Source organism: Marmota monax, unplaced genomic scaffold (assembly GCF_021218885.2).
Source record: "Marmota monax isolate L192 unplaced genomic scaffold, Marmota_monax_Labrador192_F-V1.1 WCK01_AAM20220418_F8-fsc00002, whole genome shotgun sequence".
Classification (NCBI taxonomy): domain Eukaryota; kingdom Metazoa; phylum Chordata; class Mammalia; order Rodentia; family Sciuridae; genus Marmota; species Marmota monax.
Window position 1 is genome coordinate 18,504,255 of NW_026693571.1, and position 22,667 is coordinate 18,526,921.

General features: G+C 38.6%; 1 protein-coding gene across 1 annotated transcript; it reads left to right on the plus strand.

The window, feature by feature from the left end:
- Window positions 1-2,347: 2,347 nt before the first annotated feature.
- On the plus strand, window positions 2,348-20,942 carry LOC124102568 (alcohol dehydrogenase class-3). The gene is made up of 9 exons (XM_046458978.1): window positions 2,348-2,446; window positions 5,387-5,488; window positions 7,181-7,322; window positions 11,216-11,303; window positions 15,621-15,840; window positions 15,980-16,240; window positions 18,187-18,322; window positions 20,382-20,520; window positions 20,656-20,942. The coding sequence occupies exons 1-9, from the start codon at window positions 2,435-2,437 to the stop codon at window positions 20,678-20,680; spliced, it is 1,125 nt and encodes a 374-aa protein (XP_046314934.1). The 5' UTR covers window positions 2,348-2,434; the 3' UTR covers window positions 20,681-20,942.
- Window positions 20,943-22,667: the final 1,725 nt, after the last annotated feature.

Here is a 22,667-nt window from a genome sequence, read left to right on the forward strand (position 1 = left end):
CAAAAAATCAGAAATCCTATTATTGTTAAACAAGCTACAACAAAAATACAAATGTCTCTTCCCAGAAGATAAATATATCTTCCATAGGGAAAAGAAAACTACAAGCTCATTTTTTTTCACTAGAATTGCTTACTGCATTCCAAGCAGAAGCACTGACCCACACAAGGCCTAGAACCAGAAAAAAAAAATACTTTTGAACCATTTTTTTCCCAATATCCCAGATGTGGAACACCTATAAATATGTAAATTGACCTGCTTCCCAGTCCTGGGGCCACCTGTGGCTAAGAAAGCACATAGCGATTAGCCAGAAGGCATTGCTGTGGGTTGTGATGAAGAATCAGACCACCTGTAGGATAGGCTCAGAACCCTTCTGCCCTCACAGACAGCTCAGACACCCATCTATACCTGTAGGATGGGTGTAGATGTAAATTCTTCCCACCCTGCTGACCTTTACCCTGATTGGCTCCTGTACATTATATTAGCTGTGTGTGTTTTCTCAATAAATGAGATCCTGCTTTGACTGTTAAAAAAATGTAAATTGAGCAATAACTATACCACCTATGGTAATTTTGAAATAATTATTATGTTTTTAAAGGTCTACTCTTTTGAGAAAATAGATAAATGATTAGAGTATTTGAAAATATATATATATCATATATATGAAAAAATACATAAAGGCTATCTGAGTTCTAAATTATGATTTCCAACGCATTTTAATGAACATGTGTCGATTTTGTTGCAAATATTCATAGAACTGAAAACTTAGGACTCAAGGGGTTAAAGAATTACAAATGTTCCATAAGGTTGGTGTGAGACTTGCATGGCAGAGTCATGGGAAATAAGGATGCGGAGGTAAGGAGGTTAATCTGAGCCTGAATGGTCTAGCAGCAGAATTTAGATTTTATCCATCTCTTAGCCCTTGAAGATTTTTAAATAGAATAAGGACATTCATTTAAAACCCAACTTATGTTTAGGGGCAGAAAGGAAATGGCACTGATCAATTTATATTTTATAAAGATCACCAAGCAGGCATTAATTTAGAAGTTCATTAGATTCAGGGATTCAGAGGTCTGGTATCAATGAAATAGATGGGAGGCTTTTTCAGTAACCCTGTAAGAAATAATGAGACTGAACTGAGGCAGCAACAAGGGGGTGGTGGGGGGACACATGATGTGAGAGATACTTAGGGCTTGGAGATATGCAGGGACTGAGGGAGAAAGAGAGTTGTGATTCCCAGGCTTTCTGTGGTTAGTATGGACACACAGATATATAAAGAAAAGTCCCTTTAAGGAGAAAAATACAAGATGAGTTGTGTTTTAAAGACATAAGAATCCTAATTGAGACAGACATCCAGTACATAGCTGTCCACTCGAGCCTGAAGTTTAGGGGAGCCATCCTGATTATAGATAATAATCTGATAATTATCCTTAAATATAAAGAAGTTAAAAGCCATGGTGTAGGTGGGAGGGTGGAGTGAAGGGATGAAAGGACTTTGGAGAGAATCTTTGAGATCATCAACCTTTAAGGTATATATTCAAGAAATGAACCTTGAAAGAGACTGAAAAGCAAATAGGAAAAGGGTCTGATAGGGTATCTGGTAGAGCCATTTTAACAAAACACAGCGTATACAACAATCAGACTGTTGTAGAGTAAACCAACAGGGCTGGGATTGTAGCTCAACGGTAGAGAGCTTGCCTAGCACGTGTGAGGCACTCGGTTTCATCTTCGGCACCACGTAAAAATAAATAAAGTTATTGCGTCCATCTACAACTAAAATAATATGTAAACCAGCAAATACTCCAACCTTCTCTACATTGTGGCCCACGTTTAAAATGCATACAGGTTCTGGAAACTTTCTGCTGCCCTCGACCCTCCTTACAAAGTCTCTCCCTATGTACTATTCCCAAAACCTACAAACCTATCAGGTGCTGCTGGAAAAAAAAAAAAAAAAAAAAAACCTCGAGAAGCTCCTAGAATGGGCCCCTCTCTCTTTTGTGCACCCTTCATCATTAGTCTCACAAACTTAGTTTCCTCTCTTCGTGGAGAATCCCCTGAGTCGTGGTATCTTATTCATCCAGTGTTCCCCAGGGCCCACAACGTGCCTTGAAGGAAAAGCAGCATTTGCCTACGGGGCACAAACACGCAGCAGGCCTGTCATTGTTTCTCCTTCGCTCTTTTAAGCCTTATCTACCATGACTTGCCCACATTCCACCCCAACCAAGATGCTTCGCAAAGGAGTCTGTGGCAGGACCCCTGAAGGCAGCGCACGCAACCAAGAGGAAACCCACGAACCAAACCCTCTAGTACGACGTCACCAGCATCCCCGAGAGCAGGCAGGCGCCAAGACTCAGGCACGCCCTTCCGGTTCTGGCCACGCCCTCACCCGGCCCCGGCCCCGGCCCCGCCCATCTCCGGCGCCGACCGATCCGTGAACATGGCGAACCAGGTAACTGCGTGATTGCCGCGGGCCTTGTGCTAGAGGAAGGAAGAACGCGGGGTGGCGTCAGGCCGCTAGCAAAGGCGCGCGGCTAGGCCCGGGACGGGATCCCGCCACCGAAGCTGAATCAGAGCCTGCGGCCGCCTCAGCCGAAAAGAGAGGAAGGAAGCTTTGTTTTGGCTCCTCACTGGGGCAGTAGTTTTGCTCTCTGCTTCTGGAACCGCCAGAGGTGGATGGGGGTGGGGTGGACCGAAGAGTGGGGGCAGGGGCTGGTCCAGTGCGTGTCCTAATACAAATGGCCTTGGAGAAGCCATTGCTCTTTACAAGTCATTGCTCTTTATGCGAAATTAAATAACTTTCGTGGTGTCACTCTTGCAGGCAGACAAAGCTGCAGCCAGAGCCCTACTCCTACGTGCTAGTGCTTTATGGTTGCAATTCACGACTTGGAAAATGCTCAATTACTGTGCCACTTGAGAGTGTATTTTGGGAAGACTCTTAGGTTCCTTTCTTTTTAACATTTTTTGAGCACTTAGGCACCAAGAGATTTATGCCCTCTCATAATCCTTGTATAACACTACTGCGAGGCATTTTTTCCCTTCTCGGAGACCAAAAAATGAAGCTTAAAAAGTTGGTTGTGCTTCGTGATTACACCAAAGGTAGTGAGTCAGAAGTCCAACTCAGATCTGTACTTGAGTGAAAAGATTCTGAAATGCATATTAAACTATATAGGCAGAAGTACATGAAAAAGATGAATTATCAATTTAAAGTCGCTGATTGTTTTGATTGTTTTAATGCTTTACAAACTTTAGACATTTTCTGGAAAGATATATGACTGTAAATGGTGAAGTTTAAAACGATAAACTCTTAACAATCTTTCAGGCTTAATATGCAGTTGTTTTTCCTTATTACCAAGTATCTTCAGAGACGGTGAAATATTGTAACTCCTACATAGTTTAAATGTTGACATAGGGCAATTTCCCCTGGATTTAGAGTGGGGCTTTGTTTTGCTTTCTCAGTGAAAGGAAAAGGTTAAGCTGCTTTCAGCATTTTTTAATGGGAGAGGGATCAAACTTTGGTTCTGTATAATTACTTATCTGTTGCTTTGGATCTCTGGGTTGGGTGACTAAATTGTTAGCATTCTAATTTGATCCTTTGGGATTTTGTTTTGAGATCTGTGGTACATTAAGGTGGAAAAAGGTGCTAATGGTGTCTAAATTCTTTACTCTCATATTTAATACCTACATTTCAATTTTTTGGGTGGAGGGGGTGAATACTAGGGATTGAACTCAGGGGCACTCGACCACATCCCCAGCCCTATTTTGTATTTTATTTAGAGAGAGAGTCTCACTGTGTTGCTTAGCACCTTGCTTTTACTGAGGCTGGTTTTGAACTCGAGATCCTCCTGCTTCAGACTCCTAAGCTGCTGGAACTACAGGTGTGCACCATTACCCCTGGCCTTACATTTCAAATTTAAAAGCAATAATTTGCAGCTTCACTAGTTACAGTAGCCATTCCTTATATCTTTAGTTCACCTCTCCTTTTCCTCAACTCTGTTCCGCTGCCACCAATAACTACCTATTTTTGCAAAGCTTCACTATGCCAAGTATTAGGAACTTCATATTGACTTCCATTTACTCATAATCATTCAATCTGTAGGTGTTTTATTTGTAATTACTTCTTTCTCATTCTTCATTAAAATTGATGCTTTCCCAAAACCACCAAGGTTACATTCTTCCTTCATTTTTTGCTTTCTATAGCCCTTTGTTCCTGTTTCTTTAAATCACATTTAAAAATTATTGATGTACACATCTGTCTGCTGTAAACACACTTCATAAGCATTTTGTGCACTGTTCAAAACCTTCCTCATTATGCTTGATTTCATGGTAATGGGGAAGCATGTGTACTGACTATAATCTCTTAACCTCCTATATATACATAATACAAGTCACATATGTAATTTAAAATTTTCCAGTAGCCACATTAAAAAAAGGAACAAATGAAATTGTTTTTTAATAGTATATTTATATGATCCAACATATTCAAAATACTATTTCAACATAATATTTTTAAAGATATTATACAGCTGGGTGCAGTTTTACATGCCTGTAATACCAACTACTCCAGAAGCTGAAATGGAAGGATTACAAATTCAAGGGTAGCCTGGGAAACTTATTGAGACCTTGTCTCAGAATGTTTAAAAAAAAAAAAAAAAAAAGGTCTGGGGAGGTAGCTCAGTGACAGAGTTCAATTCCCAGTATCACCAAACAGAAAATATGTGTGTATATAAATATATAATATATATGTACATATATGAGATATTTTTACTTTTTTTTTTGTACTAAGTCTTCAAAATTCAGGTGTATTTTACACCTATACCATATCTGAGATCAGCCTGTTTTGTTAGTACTGTGTAACCATATGTGGCAAAATGCTTGTATATTGCATTTACACATATTATGTGTCAAAGGGGCTCCTGTATTAGCACAGTTAAAAGTTGAAGTTCTCCCATTCTCATACTTCTTATCCTCCTTCCTATCCTATAGTTTTGTACTAAACTGGTGCTAATTTAACCATTCTGAGCAAAAGTTTAATACGGCATATATTAACCATATAGCCTCATAACAGACCTACTGTATCAGATTCTGTTGGGACCTATATTCTTATTCTGCTCTTTTTTAATGCATCATAGAAGGTCATTAAATGTTTGACAAATAAGACTTCGTAGCCAAAAGAGACTGTTGTATTGGATTGAGTAATCATCTCAAATCTTTTTTACTGTATACTAATTCTATGAAATCTGAAAACAATTCTACATATCACTTAGGGGTGAATATTTATATTTCTCTGTGAATCTGTAGTATTTCTAAGATTAGCATTCTTGGTATCAGAATTGGCCACTAAATAGTTTAGGAAGATAAACCGCTCATTCTCTTTTTCCCCCCATTTTAGGTTATCAAGTGCAAGGCCGCAGTTGCCTGGGAGGCTGGAAAGCCTCTCTCTATTGAGGAGGTAGAAGTAGCACCCCCAAAGGCTCATGAAGTTCGAATTAAGGTAATGATACACCTTCAGCATTGGGAGAATGAAAAAAAGACTTACAGTTAGGTCTGTGAGTAAATGAGTAGCTCTGAGGTCTATAGAGGATAAACCCCAAGGACAGTTCAAGGAGAGGAAACTGAAAGTCATTCAACCTTAGCATCAACATCCTTTTACCTCTCTCACTTTTGTAGTTTAAGTTTCTCTCTCTCTCAATTGTAGCTTTGGCTGGCATAGCACCATTCCTGTGGATTACTAGATTCCTGCAATATAACTTTTATAGTTTAATGTGATTTTGTAAGATCTTCCCTTTTCTGCTGATCCCATAATCTATGGTGTAACATTGGAAACGATAAATAATACCAGGTTATGTTAGAAGGGACTTCCAATGAGATTTGGAAAGAGGTTCCTGATTAACTAAAGCAATAAGCAAATAAAGTCTCCTTGCTTGCTTAGAGAGCTTCAAAATGTACTGTCCCTGATGGACCAGGCCAAGGTTCAGCAGGTTGATTAATCCAGTTCCTCTCAACCTCCACTGCAGCAGAGAGGGAAAGTTACACCTGGAGAGGGGTATATTACACAAGACAGCCAGCTGGAGCAATCTTGACATTTATAAAACTCTAACTCTCTACTTGTTTTTTATATATAAAATTAATGTTTTAAAGTAATGGCCATTAAATAATTTTTTTTCCTTTCTACAAAAATGTTACATTTTAGGAAAAGACTCGGCTTTCTTTTGCCATTATTTTAAGTATACTTCCACCACCACCATCCTACTTCCAAATATATACTGCACATACTGGCTCATGCTCCCAAGGATCATACAGATCAGGTGGGGAGAACCCACAACCAAATAACTTTTGGAGGCCCTTTTCAACTGAGACTCAGAAATCTGAAATCTTATAATAGTGTAGTATTTTTCTTCTTCAAGTTCAGAAATTAAACTGATTGTGCTTTTGCCACTGAAGAAGAGTATTTGTCCTAAATAAACAAAGATGAACTGCTTGAAGCACAGTGAGTTCAGATTTCATCCCTGAGAAACTGCTGACAGATAGCAAAGAGTATTACATTGTAAGTGAGTATGTAGGCCAGAAGCAGAGCAGCACAAATAAAAATACTCCAAGAGTCTTGCTTTCTGTACTTTTTTGTGCTTTGGAAAGACAAGATACTTGAAAAACAGAGAAACGGGAATAAAAGGTTTATTTAAGTGGAAATAATGTGTGGTGGCAAATGATTGATTCCAGTAAAATCTCATAGTTTGGGTCCAGACTCAAGCAGACTGGCATATTTCAGAAATAGTACTTTTTTAGACATTCCAGAATCCACAAGGAAGTCAAAAGTGAGATGGGGTACACTTGTTTTGCAATATGTAATGTTCCTCCCCACACCTGCAGGCACAGTGCACATAAAATTACCTTGTTTACCTTCTGCTAACATGCATTGAAAAAGAAGAAAGGCATGCCACATTTCATTGCATATAAATACACCGTTATTTTTATGTACCATGTAAAAAATGCTGCCAATTCTAATCATTAGCATGCTGTGGATTATGAACCCTTGGTGATTTAAACAAGTTAAAATAGAAAAGACTTGTATCTTAAAAGCCACAAAGTATAATATTAAAGTAAATGTCATTTATTTGACTTGTACCTCACTCTGACCTGCATGCACACACACACTTCAGTGCTTTTTATTCTGACACCCTGACAGATCATTGCCACTGCACTTTGCCACACTGATGCCTATACTTTGAGTGGAGCTGATCCTGAGGGGTGTTTTCCAGTGATCTTGGGACATGAAGGTGCTGGAATTGTGGAAAGTGTTGGTGAAGGAGTTACTAAGTTTAAGGCAGGTAAGGAGAATATTTAAATTATTTATTTGATGATTTAGGCTTATGTCGCGACCCCTCGCCGGCAAGGGAAAACACGACACAGGATTCTTCTTTCAGCAGTTTATTCAGGCCTTGTTTCATGTATCATCTTCTAGTGACCCCCCTGCCGAGCGCCCAAGCATAGCCTAATAAAGCCTCCCGCATACCAATCCCAAGCTGCCACGTGGATCTCTCTCATAGGGTGGTAAGGGATTGCACGCCAACTCTCCAAAAAAGGAGTTTATCACAGGCCACAGTGGAAGCCGGCGCCATCTTCTAATGGCGGCCACGGTCTATAAGAATGGCTTACCACAGTTCCCCCTTCTATTTTATAAAACAATGCAGGCGAAAGTAGAGGTCCTATCCCACTGTGCAGAAGTGGCTGCAGTGTATGGTTCAGTCCTAAGGAGGGCCCTTCCCTAGACCTGGTCCCATATCAGCCGACGCCTTTTTTCGTAGGGCGGGGCGTGGACGTCAAACCCGCATGCAATAGGACATGCTTTCCTTGAGGTCCGTTGAGGGATCACTCAAGTGCAGTGCTTTGCCTCGCATCCTGCATCGTGACGACGGTGAGAAGTAGGATAACACAAGTAGCCTGGTAGTAATGACAAAATTTAAGTTGGCAACACCATCCCCAAGCCCTAGAGGAAGGTATAGCAGAGAAGAAGTACCAGTCCTGAAACCCATCTGCGTGCAATGGTAACAAGACCTGCAGAGTGCAAGGGCTATTCAGCACTGGGAGAGAATAAGGAAGAGGACATGCCAATCCCAGTGCAATGTGAAACTAACTTGGGGTGCAATGGCCATGCCCAGAAATCACTGTTTAAGATGTGCAAGCCAGATTTGTGGAGAAATGCCATTTTCTAAGGCCGCAAGAGCCTGTACGATCATAGCCTTCTCTTGCGCATGGCGAGTTTTAAGGCGACAGAGAAGCCACAAACAAAGCACAACACCGAAGCAACACATAGCACCAAAAATGCCCACTCCCACCCATTCCTTAAAAAAGGAAAAGGCAGAGGATAGCCAACTGGTGAATTGACCCAAAGTCACTGGTTCGACACGGGTGCTATTCAGAACAGCAATCTGAGTTAGTTGAGACTGGATCAAGTTTTCTGCTTCCATGGACCAGGTTCCGGATAGATATTCCCCGATGATGCGGGAGGCATTTCTGGAATCATTAAATCTGACAGAGGTTATACATAAATGTGCACGTTGATCAATACAACCCAAATGTACTAGGTCAGACAATTCCTCAACTTGAGCTTGAAGCAGATCTATCCTTTGATTAGCAGCTAGAATCCCAGATAAAGTGTGTTGATTAATTCTACTTTGAGATTCAAGTATGGTGGATGTTTGTTGAATAACCTGATTAATAGTGGCAGCAGTTTGTACCTGGCTGGCCATGGCTACTCCAGCTGTAACTGCTGCAGCAGCAGATACCGCCACAGCTGTCACTATAGCTGCCGTAATTCCAAAATCTCTACGGGCTCTAATCAGTTCAACAATAGGAAATGACTCTGGATCTGCAGTAACTGGGATCGGGACAAAAGTTGGAATTTTCATAACCACTGCCATAGGCCAGGATCCATTCCAACACTCAGACAAGTAACAGGTAGTATTAGAACAATTAAGCATCCCCTGTGATGTAACATTAGCCAAAAGAAACAGGAACGGAGATTGGAGACAGACTGCTGCGGAGGGTAATGTAGCATTAAACAATTGTGAATTGTGTGAAGTAATTTTAAGTCTCCTACCTCGCTCCGAGTCTTGGGTACTGCCAGAAACATTAAACAGCCAACTTTGGACTCCTAATATTTCCCTGGGGAAACACAAGCGCGGACTAGACTAGCCCAATCTGAGGGAGTCATGCAAAATCTAGTAAGTCCCTCCACCTGAGTGAGAGTGAAAGCGGCATCTATGCCATAAGTGCGGACAGATTCTGCCAAGGTTTTAATTATCTTAAAGTCTAAAGGCTCATGATATCTTCCCCTGTTATTGTCCTGAAATACAGGGTATGCAAGTCCCATATCTGTATTAACTGTCCTCCAAACTTGTGCATGAAAAGATCTCCCGGAACCTTGGCTCCCCCCCACATACGGAGGTGGGGCAATCGGCACCATATCTTCTTCTAGATATTCTACCTCCTCCTCCTCAAAGTTTTGTTGACCGATGTTAACTCCCTTCCCCTTCTTACAGTAGGCCTGGGTGCCTTGTGTCTCCTTTTTCTTCTTTTTCATTTTTATCTTATGTAGTTGTTGTAACAATATATCAAGGTCCTCAGAACTCTCTGAGTCGCTTGTGTTCTCAGGCGTTTTTAATTCGGTCAAGTCTGGGTAGAGCCTTCTCCTATTTTTATCTTCAGGCTCTTTTGCCTTCTCACTACTGTTACTTTTAATACTCTCTGCCACTTCACTACATGATCCTTCAGATTTTTCCTCATGCAGTTGCTCAAGAATAGCTTGACCCTCACTCACAGCTTCCTGGCATTTACCATCTGTTATACATCCTCTAACTAACTTCCAAAGTGGTATAACGCCACCCTCTAAGGTGCCTTGCTCACGAGCGAAATCTAGATCTTTCCCTAATTTGTCCCAGCTAGGAATCGTAAGACTCCCTGAAAAAGCAAACCAAGGAGCCGCTATATCAGCTTCTCTTAAAAACATCTGCAAAGTACTCTGCTTTATCTTAAGTCCTTTTGAATGTAACAACCCATCTAGGGCCAACAAAATTGGGCTTGAAGAAGCAACGCCCATAATGTTTTTAGAGCTATAAAGAAAGTGAAAGTACAAAAATCCCCGCTCTCTTCCTTTTACAGGGGAGCGTTCCGTTCTATGAATTTCCCGCTCTCTTCCTTTTACAGGGGAGCGTCCCTTTTTATGAATTTCCCGCTCTCTTCCTTTTAAAGGGGAGCGTCCCTTTTTACCGCTCTCTTCCTATTTACAGAGAGAGCGCCCCGCTATTTGCTTGCGGATTCCCACTTTACCTGGGAACTTACCGGTGCACCACCCTGACTGCTGAAAGTTCTGGATCCTGGGTTCGAGGAATATAATTCCCCGTCCGGGCCACCAATTGTCGCGACCCCTCGCCGGCAAGGGAAAACACGACACAGGATTCTTCTTTCAGCAGTTTATTCAGGCCTTGTTTCATGTATCATCTTCTAGTGACCCCCGCCGAGCACCCAAGCACAGCCTAATAAAGCCTCCCGCATACCAATCCCAAGCTGCCACGTGGATCTCTCTCATAGGGTGGTAAGGGATTGCACGCCAACTCTCCAAAAAAGGAGTTGTTTATCACAGGCCACAGTGGAAGCCGGCGCCATCTTCTAATGGCGGCCACGGTCTATAAGAATGGCTTACCACAGGCTTATATCTGTAGGGAAGTTACTTTTCTGATAAACTACACACTGTTTATAAACTGTTTATAAATAGGTTGTCACCTAAAAAAAAAATGTCAAAATTGATTTCATTCATCTGGGAAGCACAAATGTTTGGATCTCGATCTCTCTCTCTCTCTCTCTCTCTTTCTCTCTCTCAATTTTGCAGACTGCTCTTCATCTGAAACTGTTTAAGTACAGTTCCAAAGTCAATTTTGGAAAAGTCAGCAAGAATTCTTAGAATGATGTCAATAAGTCAGTATTTTGAAGCACATGACTTTGTTCTGCAGTTATTGTTTTAAGAGTTTCATTTAGATGAAAACTTTGAAACATACTTTTTGCATGGTCAGGCAATGTCTAGGTGACATTACATGGGTAAAGTTTTAAACCTTGAAGTTAACTTTGTAGACTACAGCAGAAAGGAATGGGATTTGCAAAGGCTGCTTTATTCATTTAGAAATAGGTACCACCTGTTTAGGATGTCTTTGTATTTGTTTCCCAGGTGATACTGTCATCCCGCTTTACATCCCACAGTGTGGAGAATGCAAATTTTGTCTAAATCCAAAAACAAACCTTTGCCAGAAGATAAGGTTAGTGGCTTTTTATTGTATTCTTAAAACAAGAGGTCATATTAATGGTAATAATCACTTAATTATGTGGCAATTAAGCAGTGCATTTTACATGAACTAATTTCATCTTTAAAGCAGTCTCACTGTCACTGTTATTAATAACCTTATTTTCAAAGATGAAAAAATGAAGATGCAAGAAATTAAGGATTTGCACAGTATCATGGGTCATTGCGATATAGAACAGAATTTTATGAACCCATTCTCTTTCCATAATCCTACGCTAGATTTGCAAGGAAGGACATGTTTGTGAGATTAAGTGAAATCATTTTTATGAGCCATTTTATTGTCCATTAAAGTAATAAAACTTACCTCATAAGATTGTTGAGAAGCCTAGAAGAGATAACATAACCCCTTGACACAGAAAAGGTAAGTTATTTTATTATATGTTAATAGCACTTAAAAAACTATTTCTTTGAAGCAATGTAAGATCCCCTTTTGTTTGTTCCTTTTTTTCTTTTTTATGGAAGTAGAACATACCTATAATACTATATTTGCAGTGTACAAATCTTAAGTTTAGCCCAGTGAATATTATACACACACACACACACACACACACACACACACCCCCGATGATTAGAGTCTTTACTCAGATCAAGAGGAAAGATCTCTGATAGCACCCCACAAAGTCCCTCATGTCCCTTACAAGTCAGCACTTGCCTCCATCAAAAGTAATCATTATTCTGGTGTCTTCAACTGTAGAACTTTGTATAAATAGAATCATGTAGAGTGTGCTCTTTTGTCAGGTTTTTTCCATTCGTAATACCTGTGGGATACGTCCACGTTGCTGTGTGCATCTCTATTTTTTGTTCTGTCTTATTCCATTCCAGATACCACCATTTATCCATTTTCCTGTTGGTGGACACTTAAGTTTCTCCCAGCTTGTAGCTATAGGATTAATATGGCCAGTGACATTTTTACACACACATGCACAACCTGCTTTGGGGTGTTTTCCTGAGATTGGTATTGCTAAGTTTTGGGCTACACATCTGCAGCTTTCAGGTGTGAACAGAGGAGTTTATGCTCCCTCCGCCATCTAATGGGAGATCCATTTGATCATACGTTTGTTTTCTTATGGCACTGAAAAAATTAGTTTATAGCACATCAAGGTGATGGGCTTGTTAAGACTAACCAGCCTTTCAGAGAAAAAAATTCTATGAAAGATGATGTATCCCGTGTCACATTTGGTTCATGAAACTCCTCTGGTAAGAGTGACTTAACAAACTTAAACCACTCCTTTGAAGATATACAACAATTATTTTATGTTGAGCTTTGATACTTGTTTTGTTTCTGAGTGTATTTTTTGTTTTTCTCGCAAAAGAAACATACTCTTGAATCTAGAAGCAAACCATTTTCTCAACTGCATATTTATTCATATATGTATTCCAAAGGGTTTACTTAAGAGTGTACATCAAATTAGTGTTTATAAAAAATAACAAATATTTACTAATCATACTCTACCAGACATAACACTAATATATTAGCTACATGATGTCTCATTAGATTTTTTTAGGAATTTACAAGGTTTTCCATGCTTTCTAGTGAGGAAACTTAAGGCACAAAGGTTAAACTACCCAAGATCACACAGATTTGAACCAAGCAATCTGACTTTAGGGTCTGCTCTCCTAATCAAGATGTAGTACCTCTTCTGTTTTAGAATAACACAGTGATTTTTTTTTTTTTTTTTTGACATTTATTGTGTTGGTTGCCTGTGTGAGGTTTTTTGAGTTTTTTCCTCTATCAGTGTAACCAACTACACAGGCAGAAAGGGAAGAGGAAATATAACATGAATCCTTGAAGACAGTGAGACTTTTGAAAAGCCTCCAGACAGATCTAAATTAGTCAGTTTGGCCATCGGTTTTCATCTGTGGATCTGGATAATTGCTTGTATGCTCTACTTATATAAATACGATTTGGGCTTCCTCATTTATGAAGTTATCATTTGTTCTCAGAGTTTATGATGGATGTTTTTTTGTGGGGAGGTGGGTGCTGAGGATCAACCCCAGGGCCTCAAGCATGGTAGGCAAGCACTCTCTACTGAGCTATAGCCCCATCCCTTATGATGGATTTTTAAAAACAATTTTCTCTGATTCTTAAGTTGTGCATGTTGAATTCAGAACATCACAGTGCTCCTTTGTCCCTGCTGCTGTAGCCATGAACAGCTTAAGGAGTCAAGCACAGTGTCAAGCACAAGCACAAGCACCCACCAGTGCTTCCATCGCTGGTTTGGCGGTTTGTGGACATAGCAGAAAAAAGCCTGAAAACTCTCTTAACAATGACTGTCACCTTGAAAATGGATTTCTTATTATCAGGAAATTGAGGATTCTGAATTTTGTCAACTAAGGCTGTGAGGATAGTCATGGCATTTGATGAGGGAGACTGAGGCAGGAGGATCGCTATTTTAAGCCAACTTCAACTTAGTGAGACCCTAAAGCAACTTAGTGAGACCCTGCCTCAAAATAAAATATAAAAAGGGCAGAGGTTCAGTGTTTAAGCGCCCCTGGATTTAATCCCTTGTACACAAAAAAAGGGGGATGTGAATCCAGTTTTAATCAATACTTGGGAGTAGTTTTAGTATTACATAGTGACTAATAGTTAAGATGCTGGTGCTGAGACAGCTTTTAATGGTTCCCTGCCTTAACGAGAAGTGTCCAATTAAAATGTGGAAGGTTCAAGAACATTGACATGAACACCATTTCAGAGCTCACAGTGAAGTGCAGGAATTACAATACTTGGAGCCTGTGGAAGAAGCCAGCTTTGAACCCAAATTAATGAATTAAGTCAACCTGCATACCATAAAAAAGCCAAAAGGCTGCATCTGGTTTAGATAGAGAGGAAAGGTACTTGCTTTATTTGCCTTGTTTGCCAACCCTGCCCCATAATGACTGTAACCAGGAAGACAGAATAAATTGTCATAGTTTTTGTCGTTATTTCCCTCAGCGAACTTTATGAAATACCTATTGCCCTATTACTGGATGTAATTTTATATATGCACTGAGCACAGATTTATGCTTTATAATTTAAAGGTGAAAAAAAGTGGAAGATTAGCTGGGCAAAGTGGCAAATACCTAGGATCCCAGCTACTTAGGAGCTGAGGCAGGAGAATTGAAGTCCAGCCTGGGCAATTTAGCAAGATCTTATTAAAAAAGGGTAAAGATATAGATCTGTGGTAGAGCACTTCCCTAGCATGTGTGAGGCCCTGCATAAATCCCCAGTACCAAAAGAAAAAGAGAAACTAAAGATTTGTCTAGTTAGATAGTATGGGATAGCAATTAGAAACCTCCCTGGTTTCTAAAATTTATTTCCATAAGCAGTCTACACAAATGTATTCTTGTTTTAAAAATTTTTTTTAATTATAGATGACACAGTAACTTTATTTCATATGGTGCTGAGGATCGAAGCCAGTGCCTCACACATGCTAGGCAAGCACTCTGCCACTGAGCCACAACCCTAGCCCCCATAAATGTATTCTCAAAATAAATTTTAAAAGAAAGTCAGGATCAGATGGGCACTTAGAAAATCTAGAATGTCATATTTAATCCCCACAACTATCTGTCTTGAAGAATTTGGTTTAATTATTGTATGCCCAAAGATAGTATGAAAGTTGATTTACAGAAGACCTCAATTCTCTTATCTCCTCTCTACTTCACCAGTTACTCCCTGATATTACTCTGATCAGCCTTAATGTCATTTCAGAACATTCTGTATTTATATTTTCTGACTGATTAAGGTCGATTATCCAAAAGATTATAAAAGATTTTTGATTTGGCCAAGGGAGGCCATCCAACAGTCTGAAGTTAAAGTACATCTATTCTAAATTCAGAATGGTCACAAGAAAAACAGCTTTATAGGGACCCAGAGTTCAGGATGGTATATCACAAAATGGCAGAGAGAACCAGTTCTACTTCCCATATATGGCTTTTGTGCCCTGTGTCCATGTCTCCCTTTGCATTACTAAGAAATACTGTATTACCTTGTAAACCTTACTACAAGACCGTCCCATGAGCTCTGAGGATAAACCAGTTCCAATCTCCCCCCCCCCCCCAAAAAAAAAAATGAGTTTCATGCTTTGACAATAAGTTCTGGAAAGATACCGAAGAATATAAATTTCTTACAAGTTCACCAGTAAGGCATTTCTGAAATGTGCTAGATTATTAATGAATACAATAAAAACTAGACTTTTGATCTTAGTACACTTTTCTGAATATTTACTGGTCATTATTTTTAAAAACCAAGAAACCACATTCCATTCTGCTTTTTCCTATTTTTTTTTTTTTTTAGAGTCACTCAAGGGAAAGGATTAATGCCAGATGGTACTAGCAGATTTACTTGCAAAGGAAAGACAATTTTACATTACATGGGAACCAGCACATTTTCTGAATACACAGTTGTGGCTGATATCTCAGTTGCTAAAATAGACCCTTCAGCACCTTTGGATAAAGTCTGCCTTCTTGGTTGCGGCATTTCAACTGGGTATGGTGCTGCGGTGAACACTGCCAAGGTGAGATCAGCCTGGGTTTTAGCTTCTGCCTTCTAATTCACTTCAGCAAAGCTTTGCTAGAAAGTGAAACTGGCCTGAAACCTACTGATGTCCTTGACCCTTGCTGAATGAGTTCCTTACAGACTGTCTTTCCTGTTAGGTAGAACCTGGCTCTACTTGTGCAGTCTTCGGCCTCGGAGGAGTTGGATTGGCAACTATCATGGGCTGTAAAGTTGCTGGTGCATCCCGGATCATTGGTGTGGACATCAATAAAGATAAATTTGCAAGGGCCATAGAATTTGGAGCCTCCGAATGTATTAATCCCCAAGACTTCAGTAAACCCATCCAGGAAGTGCTCATTGAGATGACTGATGGAGGAGTGGACTACTCCTTTGAGTGTATTGGTAATGTGAAGGTCATGGTGAGTATGCTTGTTTCATTCCTTTTTTGTTTGTAGAACTTTCTTTTTAATGTAGTTCCATTAGGATTTAAAATTGATGGATTTGTTTTTTACAAAGGAAGTCTTTTGATAACAGTTCTAATGAAAGAAGGGAAAAATAACTGGACTACAAGTAGAAAATGACACAAGAATGTCTTATGGAAAGATGAAAAGTTGTTTCTTTGCCTTTCAGTGCAACCTAAATATATGTCTCATTAAATGAAAAAGCAGAATATTGAAGTTGTAGAGAGTGTGGGCTTTGGAGTTACGTATTCATATACTTACCAGCTCAGTGACCTTGAGCCATGGACTAGTTCTCTAAACCTAGGTTTCATTATCTGTCAAATGCAGATAGTAACAACACCTACTTGACACAAGTAGATATTGAGTGAAAAATACTGTTACTTCTCCTGCCTACTTCTTATACTAAATTCCTTAGAACTTTGAGCTAGGATTTACTTTTTGTTTAAACCAATACATAAAAACATAAAAATTGTACATATTAATGGAGTACTATGTTAATCAGGTTAAACATTATCTCTCAAACACTTATCATTTCTTTATGGTGAACACTTCCAAAATCCATTGTTCTAGCTTTTTGAAATGTATAGTACATTACTGTTATTTGTACAACAGTATACCAAAGCCTCTTGCTTCTATCTAAATCTGACTTAATGTCCGTTGATCAACCTCGCCTCATCCCTCCTCCCACCCTACTCTAGATAGATAATCACTATTCTACTCTCAACTTCTGTGAGATCTTTTTTAGATTCCACACGAGTAAAAAGATCATGTGGTACTCGTCTTTCTGTGCCTTATTTCACTTAACATAATCATCTGCAGTTCCGTCCATGTTGCCACAAATGACAAGATTTTATTCTTTTTTATGGCTGAATAATATTCGATGGTATATATGTACCAATTTCTTTATCCATTCATCAATTGATGGACACTTCAGTTGTCTATTTTCTGGCTGTTGTGAATAGTGCCACAGTGAACATAGGAGTGTAGATGACTCTTCAATAAAATGATTTCATTTTTCCTTTGGACATATACCCAGGAGTGGGATTGCTAGGTCATACAGTAGTTCTATTTTTAATTTTTTTTTTCTATTTTTAATTTTTTGAGGAATCTTCATACTGTTTTCCAGAATGACAAGGTTCCCCTTTTCTGCACATCCTCACTACATTTAATCATTTATCTTTTTGGTAATGGACGTTCTTACAGGGTGAGATTATATCTGATTTGCATTACCCTAATGATTAATAATGTTAAGCATTTTTTCATGTACCTGTTGAAAATTTGTGTCTTTTGAGAAACGTGTGTTTATGTCTATTGCCAATTTTTTAATTGGGTTATTTTTGTTTTTGCTTTTGTTTTTGGAGTTCTTTATAAATTCTGGATATCAACCCCTGTCACATACTTTTCCCATTCTCTAAGTTTTCTCCACACTCTTATTTGTTTCCTTTTCTGTGCAGAAGCATTTCAGTTTGATGTAATCCCATTGGTCTCTTTTTGCTTTTGTTTCCTGTGCTTTGGGGATCCAAAATTCAAAGCATTTGTTCTTTTTCCCCCCTAGGATTTTCATAGTTTCAACTCTTACCTGTTTTGAAATTTTAACTGGTAAGAGATAAGGAGTCTACCTCATTCTTCTACATGTGGACATACGATTTACTTTTAGAGTACAAAGCAAATGAAAGCTTTACATTTGTTCAATTTATGTTAATATTTATCCAGGTTAATAAAATACCTGTTAGAATGTAATTGTTCAATAAAATTACATGAAGTTTGGACAGTAGTCGGCATTTTTTTTTTTTTAAAGCCCCATGTCACACACACCAGGCCCACCCACATAAGTTTCCGGGAAAGAAGTTATTCTGAACAAAACGTACTGACTCGTGTGATTTGATCTTACTCTGTGCTTGCAGAGAGCAGCACTTGAGGCATGCCACAAAGGCTGGGGTGTCAGCGTGGTGGTTGGAGTAGCTGCTTCAGGTGAAGAAATCTCCACCCGTCCATTCCAGCTGGTGACAGGTCGCACATGGAAAGGCACTGCCTTTGGAGGTAATTCAGTAGATGAGTCCCTTTTCTCTCGTTACTTTCATTGACAGAGTTTTAATCCCAGACTAGTTTTCCTGTATTAATAAGAATCTTCATGTCATGAGCTACATTATCATAAATTGATGCGTACAAGGTTCCTTTCAAAGAAGGATTTCAAATTCAATCAGTGTTTACCCCTGGGGCTGGGAAGTTGCTCAACTCCTTAAGCACTAGCCACTTATTACCCACTTACAAAAAAAAAAAAAAAATTCAATATTCTGTTAATGAGAAAGAAGTTGGGGTAGAACATAGGTGAGAAGTTCACTGCAGAGTAAGCAGGCAACATTGTCAGACCTGCTGTTCTCACGTTTTTACTTATATTTTCCAGAGTGCAGTGATCACTGGTTGTGATCATACTTCTTTCTGAATGGTACAGATTTTCATCAGTAACTGAGTCTTAAACTGAAAATATTTGATAAATCCTCATAACAAAATTGAAAAGCTCCCAGACTGATCATTTTTCCCTTTGTGATCCTAAAAAGTATGGTTATTTGGTTATTTGGGTTGCCTAACTACCAGTGGAAAGCTCAAATAATTTCCATCCTTTCATGATTGCTCAGTTAGGGAACAGGCATTAATTTATGTTTACATATCACAACTATTAACTATTGTGAATAGATGAAATCTAATGTTTTTATAGGCTTTTTAAAAAACATATCTTACCATCTTGTTAGGCAAAACCTTTTGAATGATGTGTGTTTAACAAAATGCCTGCCATTCTCATACCTCATATTATGCCATCTTTTTTGAAGGCCAGAAGCAAATACCATGGTACTCACCTTAGAAAATGTCACTGATCAGCCCTCCTTTCCAGAGCCCTAGATGTGTATTGTGTCTCAACAGAGCTTCCTAGAACAGGCTCTGTAAGGCACACGTGCTTCTTGGGGGCATCATTCACAGCTGAATTTGGAAGGACATTCATTCTAAGCCTGGTTGACTGGGCCAAGGGGTCTTGGTATCGACCTCTAACTGAAGCCTCCCCCTAGCACTTGCCAGCTGGGAAATTCACTAGAGGGATGCAGCTTTGTGTTGCTAAATATGACTACCCAAAGATATAAATAGAAGTTTTGGTCTAGACAATAGGGGTAGCTATGATTGTCTCAGTTACTAGGAGATTGAAAGGAAAAATAACAGATTTCCACAAAGAGGTCTGAAATATGCTCTAAAGCATCCTTAAAATTTTGGGGGAAGATATTTTTGTTGATTTATTACTTATTTTGATATAAGTGAAACATCAAGGCCACTAATTTAAAATTTTGTTAGTTAGCTACTTTGTTCTTAATACTTTTCTGAGATGCTATTCTTACTTCACTGTTGAAGTCAAAACTTAGGGAACAAAAGTACTATATTGCATCAGTTTTTTCTACCTTGAATATTGTGATTACATAATCTTTGCTATTGTGGAATGGATCTAAATAAATTTGTTATTAAGAAATATAGAGAGCTTGCTGTCTCGCATAGTTTAAAAGTCTTCATTGGCCAAACTTGAGAGATTTTAGTAAATTCTAATGCAAAAGCAGGAAAAAATAACAAGTATTTAACTCTTTCATAACAAAAGATGCTGTGTCAGATTCTCTGCTTCAGGCTAATTTTGGAATTTATCATTCCTCTCGAACTCATCAAAAAAATCATTCTCTTGGCTGGGCATGGTGGCACACACCTGTAATCTTGGCAACTACAGGAGCAGATAAGAGGATCACAAGTTCAAAGCCAGCCTCAGCAATTTAGCAAGGCCCTCCTTGAGTAACTTATTAAGACCCTGTCTCAAAATAAAAAGGGGTGGGGATGTAGCTCAGTGATAAGTACCCCTGAGATTCAATCTCCAGTACCTCCCCCCCCAAAAAAAAAAATCCTCTTGGCTCTATGGTAGACTGCTAACCTGGCATGTACAAGGCCCCAGCACTGCCCCCACTTTATCCCCTCCCACACAGAATTATCCTCTTAAATATCTTTTGTGTAACCAATAAGCATACTGTAGAAACTTGTTGCATGAACTAATGAATAAATATGTGATTTCTTTTAGGTTGGAAAAGTGTAGAAAGCGTCCCAAAGTTGGTGTCTGAATATATGTCCAAAAAGATAAAAGTTGATGAATTTGTGACTGGCAACGTGTCCTTTGACCAAATTAATGAAGCTTTTGAACTTCTGCATTCAGGAAAGAGGTAAGCTTCCTCTTTAGCTCTTTATTACAGAATGTAATGATCTGGGGGTTCTAGGGGAGAACCAAAAATGATACAATTTTAGTGGTCTTAAAAGGTCACCATTTACAATCTGTTTATTGCTTCCTTCTCTTACAGCATTCGAACTGTTGTTAAGTTTTAAATTCCAAAACAGAAAAAATGTATCCACCCATTCCTGAGTCTTGTGATCTGATGGAAACAGCCAGACCAGCGTCTTCCAAGCTCATAGCTTCTTGGGCCTTCAGTTAACTATTCGAGGGAATAGTGTTACTAAGAATAATTCATAAGTCTGCAATCAAGGACAAGGCCAATACAGTCATAGATCTATTTTTAGACTCTCCTTCACATAAATAATCATAGCTCATTAACAAATATTACAACATAATAAAAGTAATTTCTAGCAATTATAAGTTGTCATTTCTTTTATACTACATTCTTCATGGTTCCTCTGCATAATATCTTCATTCTGTAAAGGAAAGTTAAAAGAAACTGGGCAGTGCTGTTTTTTTTTTTCTTGTATTCAAGATATATGTGAATACTAATGGCAAACATTTTCATGTTCAATAATAAATGACAGAGCAGTTTTAATATATTATTATTCCAGTTCTTATAACTGGCTGATTTATTGAGCTTGCTTTTTATTTGTCATAACTAAGTACACAGTCCTAAGCCAGTCCATTAAGTTTAATATGTATTAACACTTCTTGAATGAAAGCAGTTCTCTTTCAGATTCAGTGTAACCAGTTTTGTAAGATGCTTACCATAGGAATTCCTGCATCATGGGACTCAACCATATGTATAAAAAGTTTTGGGTTTTTTTTTGTTGTTGTTCTTTGTTTTTTTGTTTTCTGGTAAGATTCTTTTAACATATTCTCCTGGATTGAATTTTGGATGCTGTGTATGTTTCTGAACCAAATAGTTTTGGGAACAAAATACAGATAAAGCACAGGCATAAATCTATCTTGATTGTCCTCAATTAGGATTCTACCAGTGTGAAAGGGTTGAGGAAAATTTTTGAAAATAGACAGATGAATGTCTATAATTTCAATACAAATGGATATTAATAGCCTCTGAATACTTCATGAAAGCCAGTAAAATAGATACCTCTTAAATTTAGGAATCTAAAATCTTGCAACACTAGAAACTAACTTTAAGCAAGTTTATCAGGTTTAACTGGAATACTTTCACATGCCTAGCATTTTTCAAATCTTACCTGCATTTCCATTTTTAGCCATGTTAGACTATTCTGTATTCAGTTTTAACCTACCTAGTAATATTTGCTGGAGAAAGAAACAAGCTCTTTATTACATGCACAGGAAACTAACAAAGTAGAATGTATGGGATGATGAGGAGGTCATTTGGAATGGAAATAAGGGAAAAAATGACATTACATCCAAAACACTACAGTGGAGCCAGTTAATATGTACAATCAACACCAGAAATGTATCCCAAAAAATAGTTACTTCCATTTATCTCATTGGAATGCAAGATAACACTTAGTTGATAATTCTCAAAATGTTTTGCTGGTTTGGGTAAAAAGAAACATTTTTACATGCACAGAATGCTACAGAAGTTTTCTGTTAGCTACCAATCTGCCCAGTAGGCTGATGATCAAAGTCTTGAATAACTGACAATTCTTTGGGGGCCTAGAGACACCGCTAGAAAAAGTCAATTCACCAGGTTTTTTTTTGTTGTTGTTCTGTTTTTTATTTATTTATTTTTACCTTTTTTTTTAGTTGTAAATGGACACAATACATATATTTTTAATTTATTTATTTTTTCACATGGTGCTGAGGATTGAACCCAGTGCCTCACGCATGCAAAACAAGTGCTCAACCACTGAACTACAACCCCAGCCCTGGTTTTAATTAACATGCAGTATCAGATTGTCAACCTATAACCCTTGAAAGTATCCCACAAATACATTTTAAAAACATTATTTTGATAATATATGCACAGAACTACACCAAGGAAATTGTGCCTTTACTAGGAGGACCGGACACAATCCTCCTACCTTATTTCTTTTAGTGGAACTTTATGGTAACAGCAGCAGAATGGGCTCTTAAGCAGATTTTTATCCAAATGGTCACTAGCAGAATTCCATGTATATAAGCTAAATATGAGCATGC

Bases quoted from the DNA above. Each gene is read 5' to 3' on its own strand.
- LOC124102568 (XM_046458978.1), top strand. The intron at 7,323-11,215 runs GTAAGGAGAATA...TTTGTTTCCCAG, and splicing joins AGTTACTAAGTTTAAGGCAG to GTGATACTGTCATCCCGCTT. The intron at 11,304-15,620 runs GTTAGTGGCTTT...TTTTTTTTTTAG, and splicing joins AACCTTTGCCAGAAGATAAG to AGTCACTCAAGGGAAAGGAT.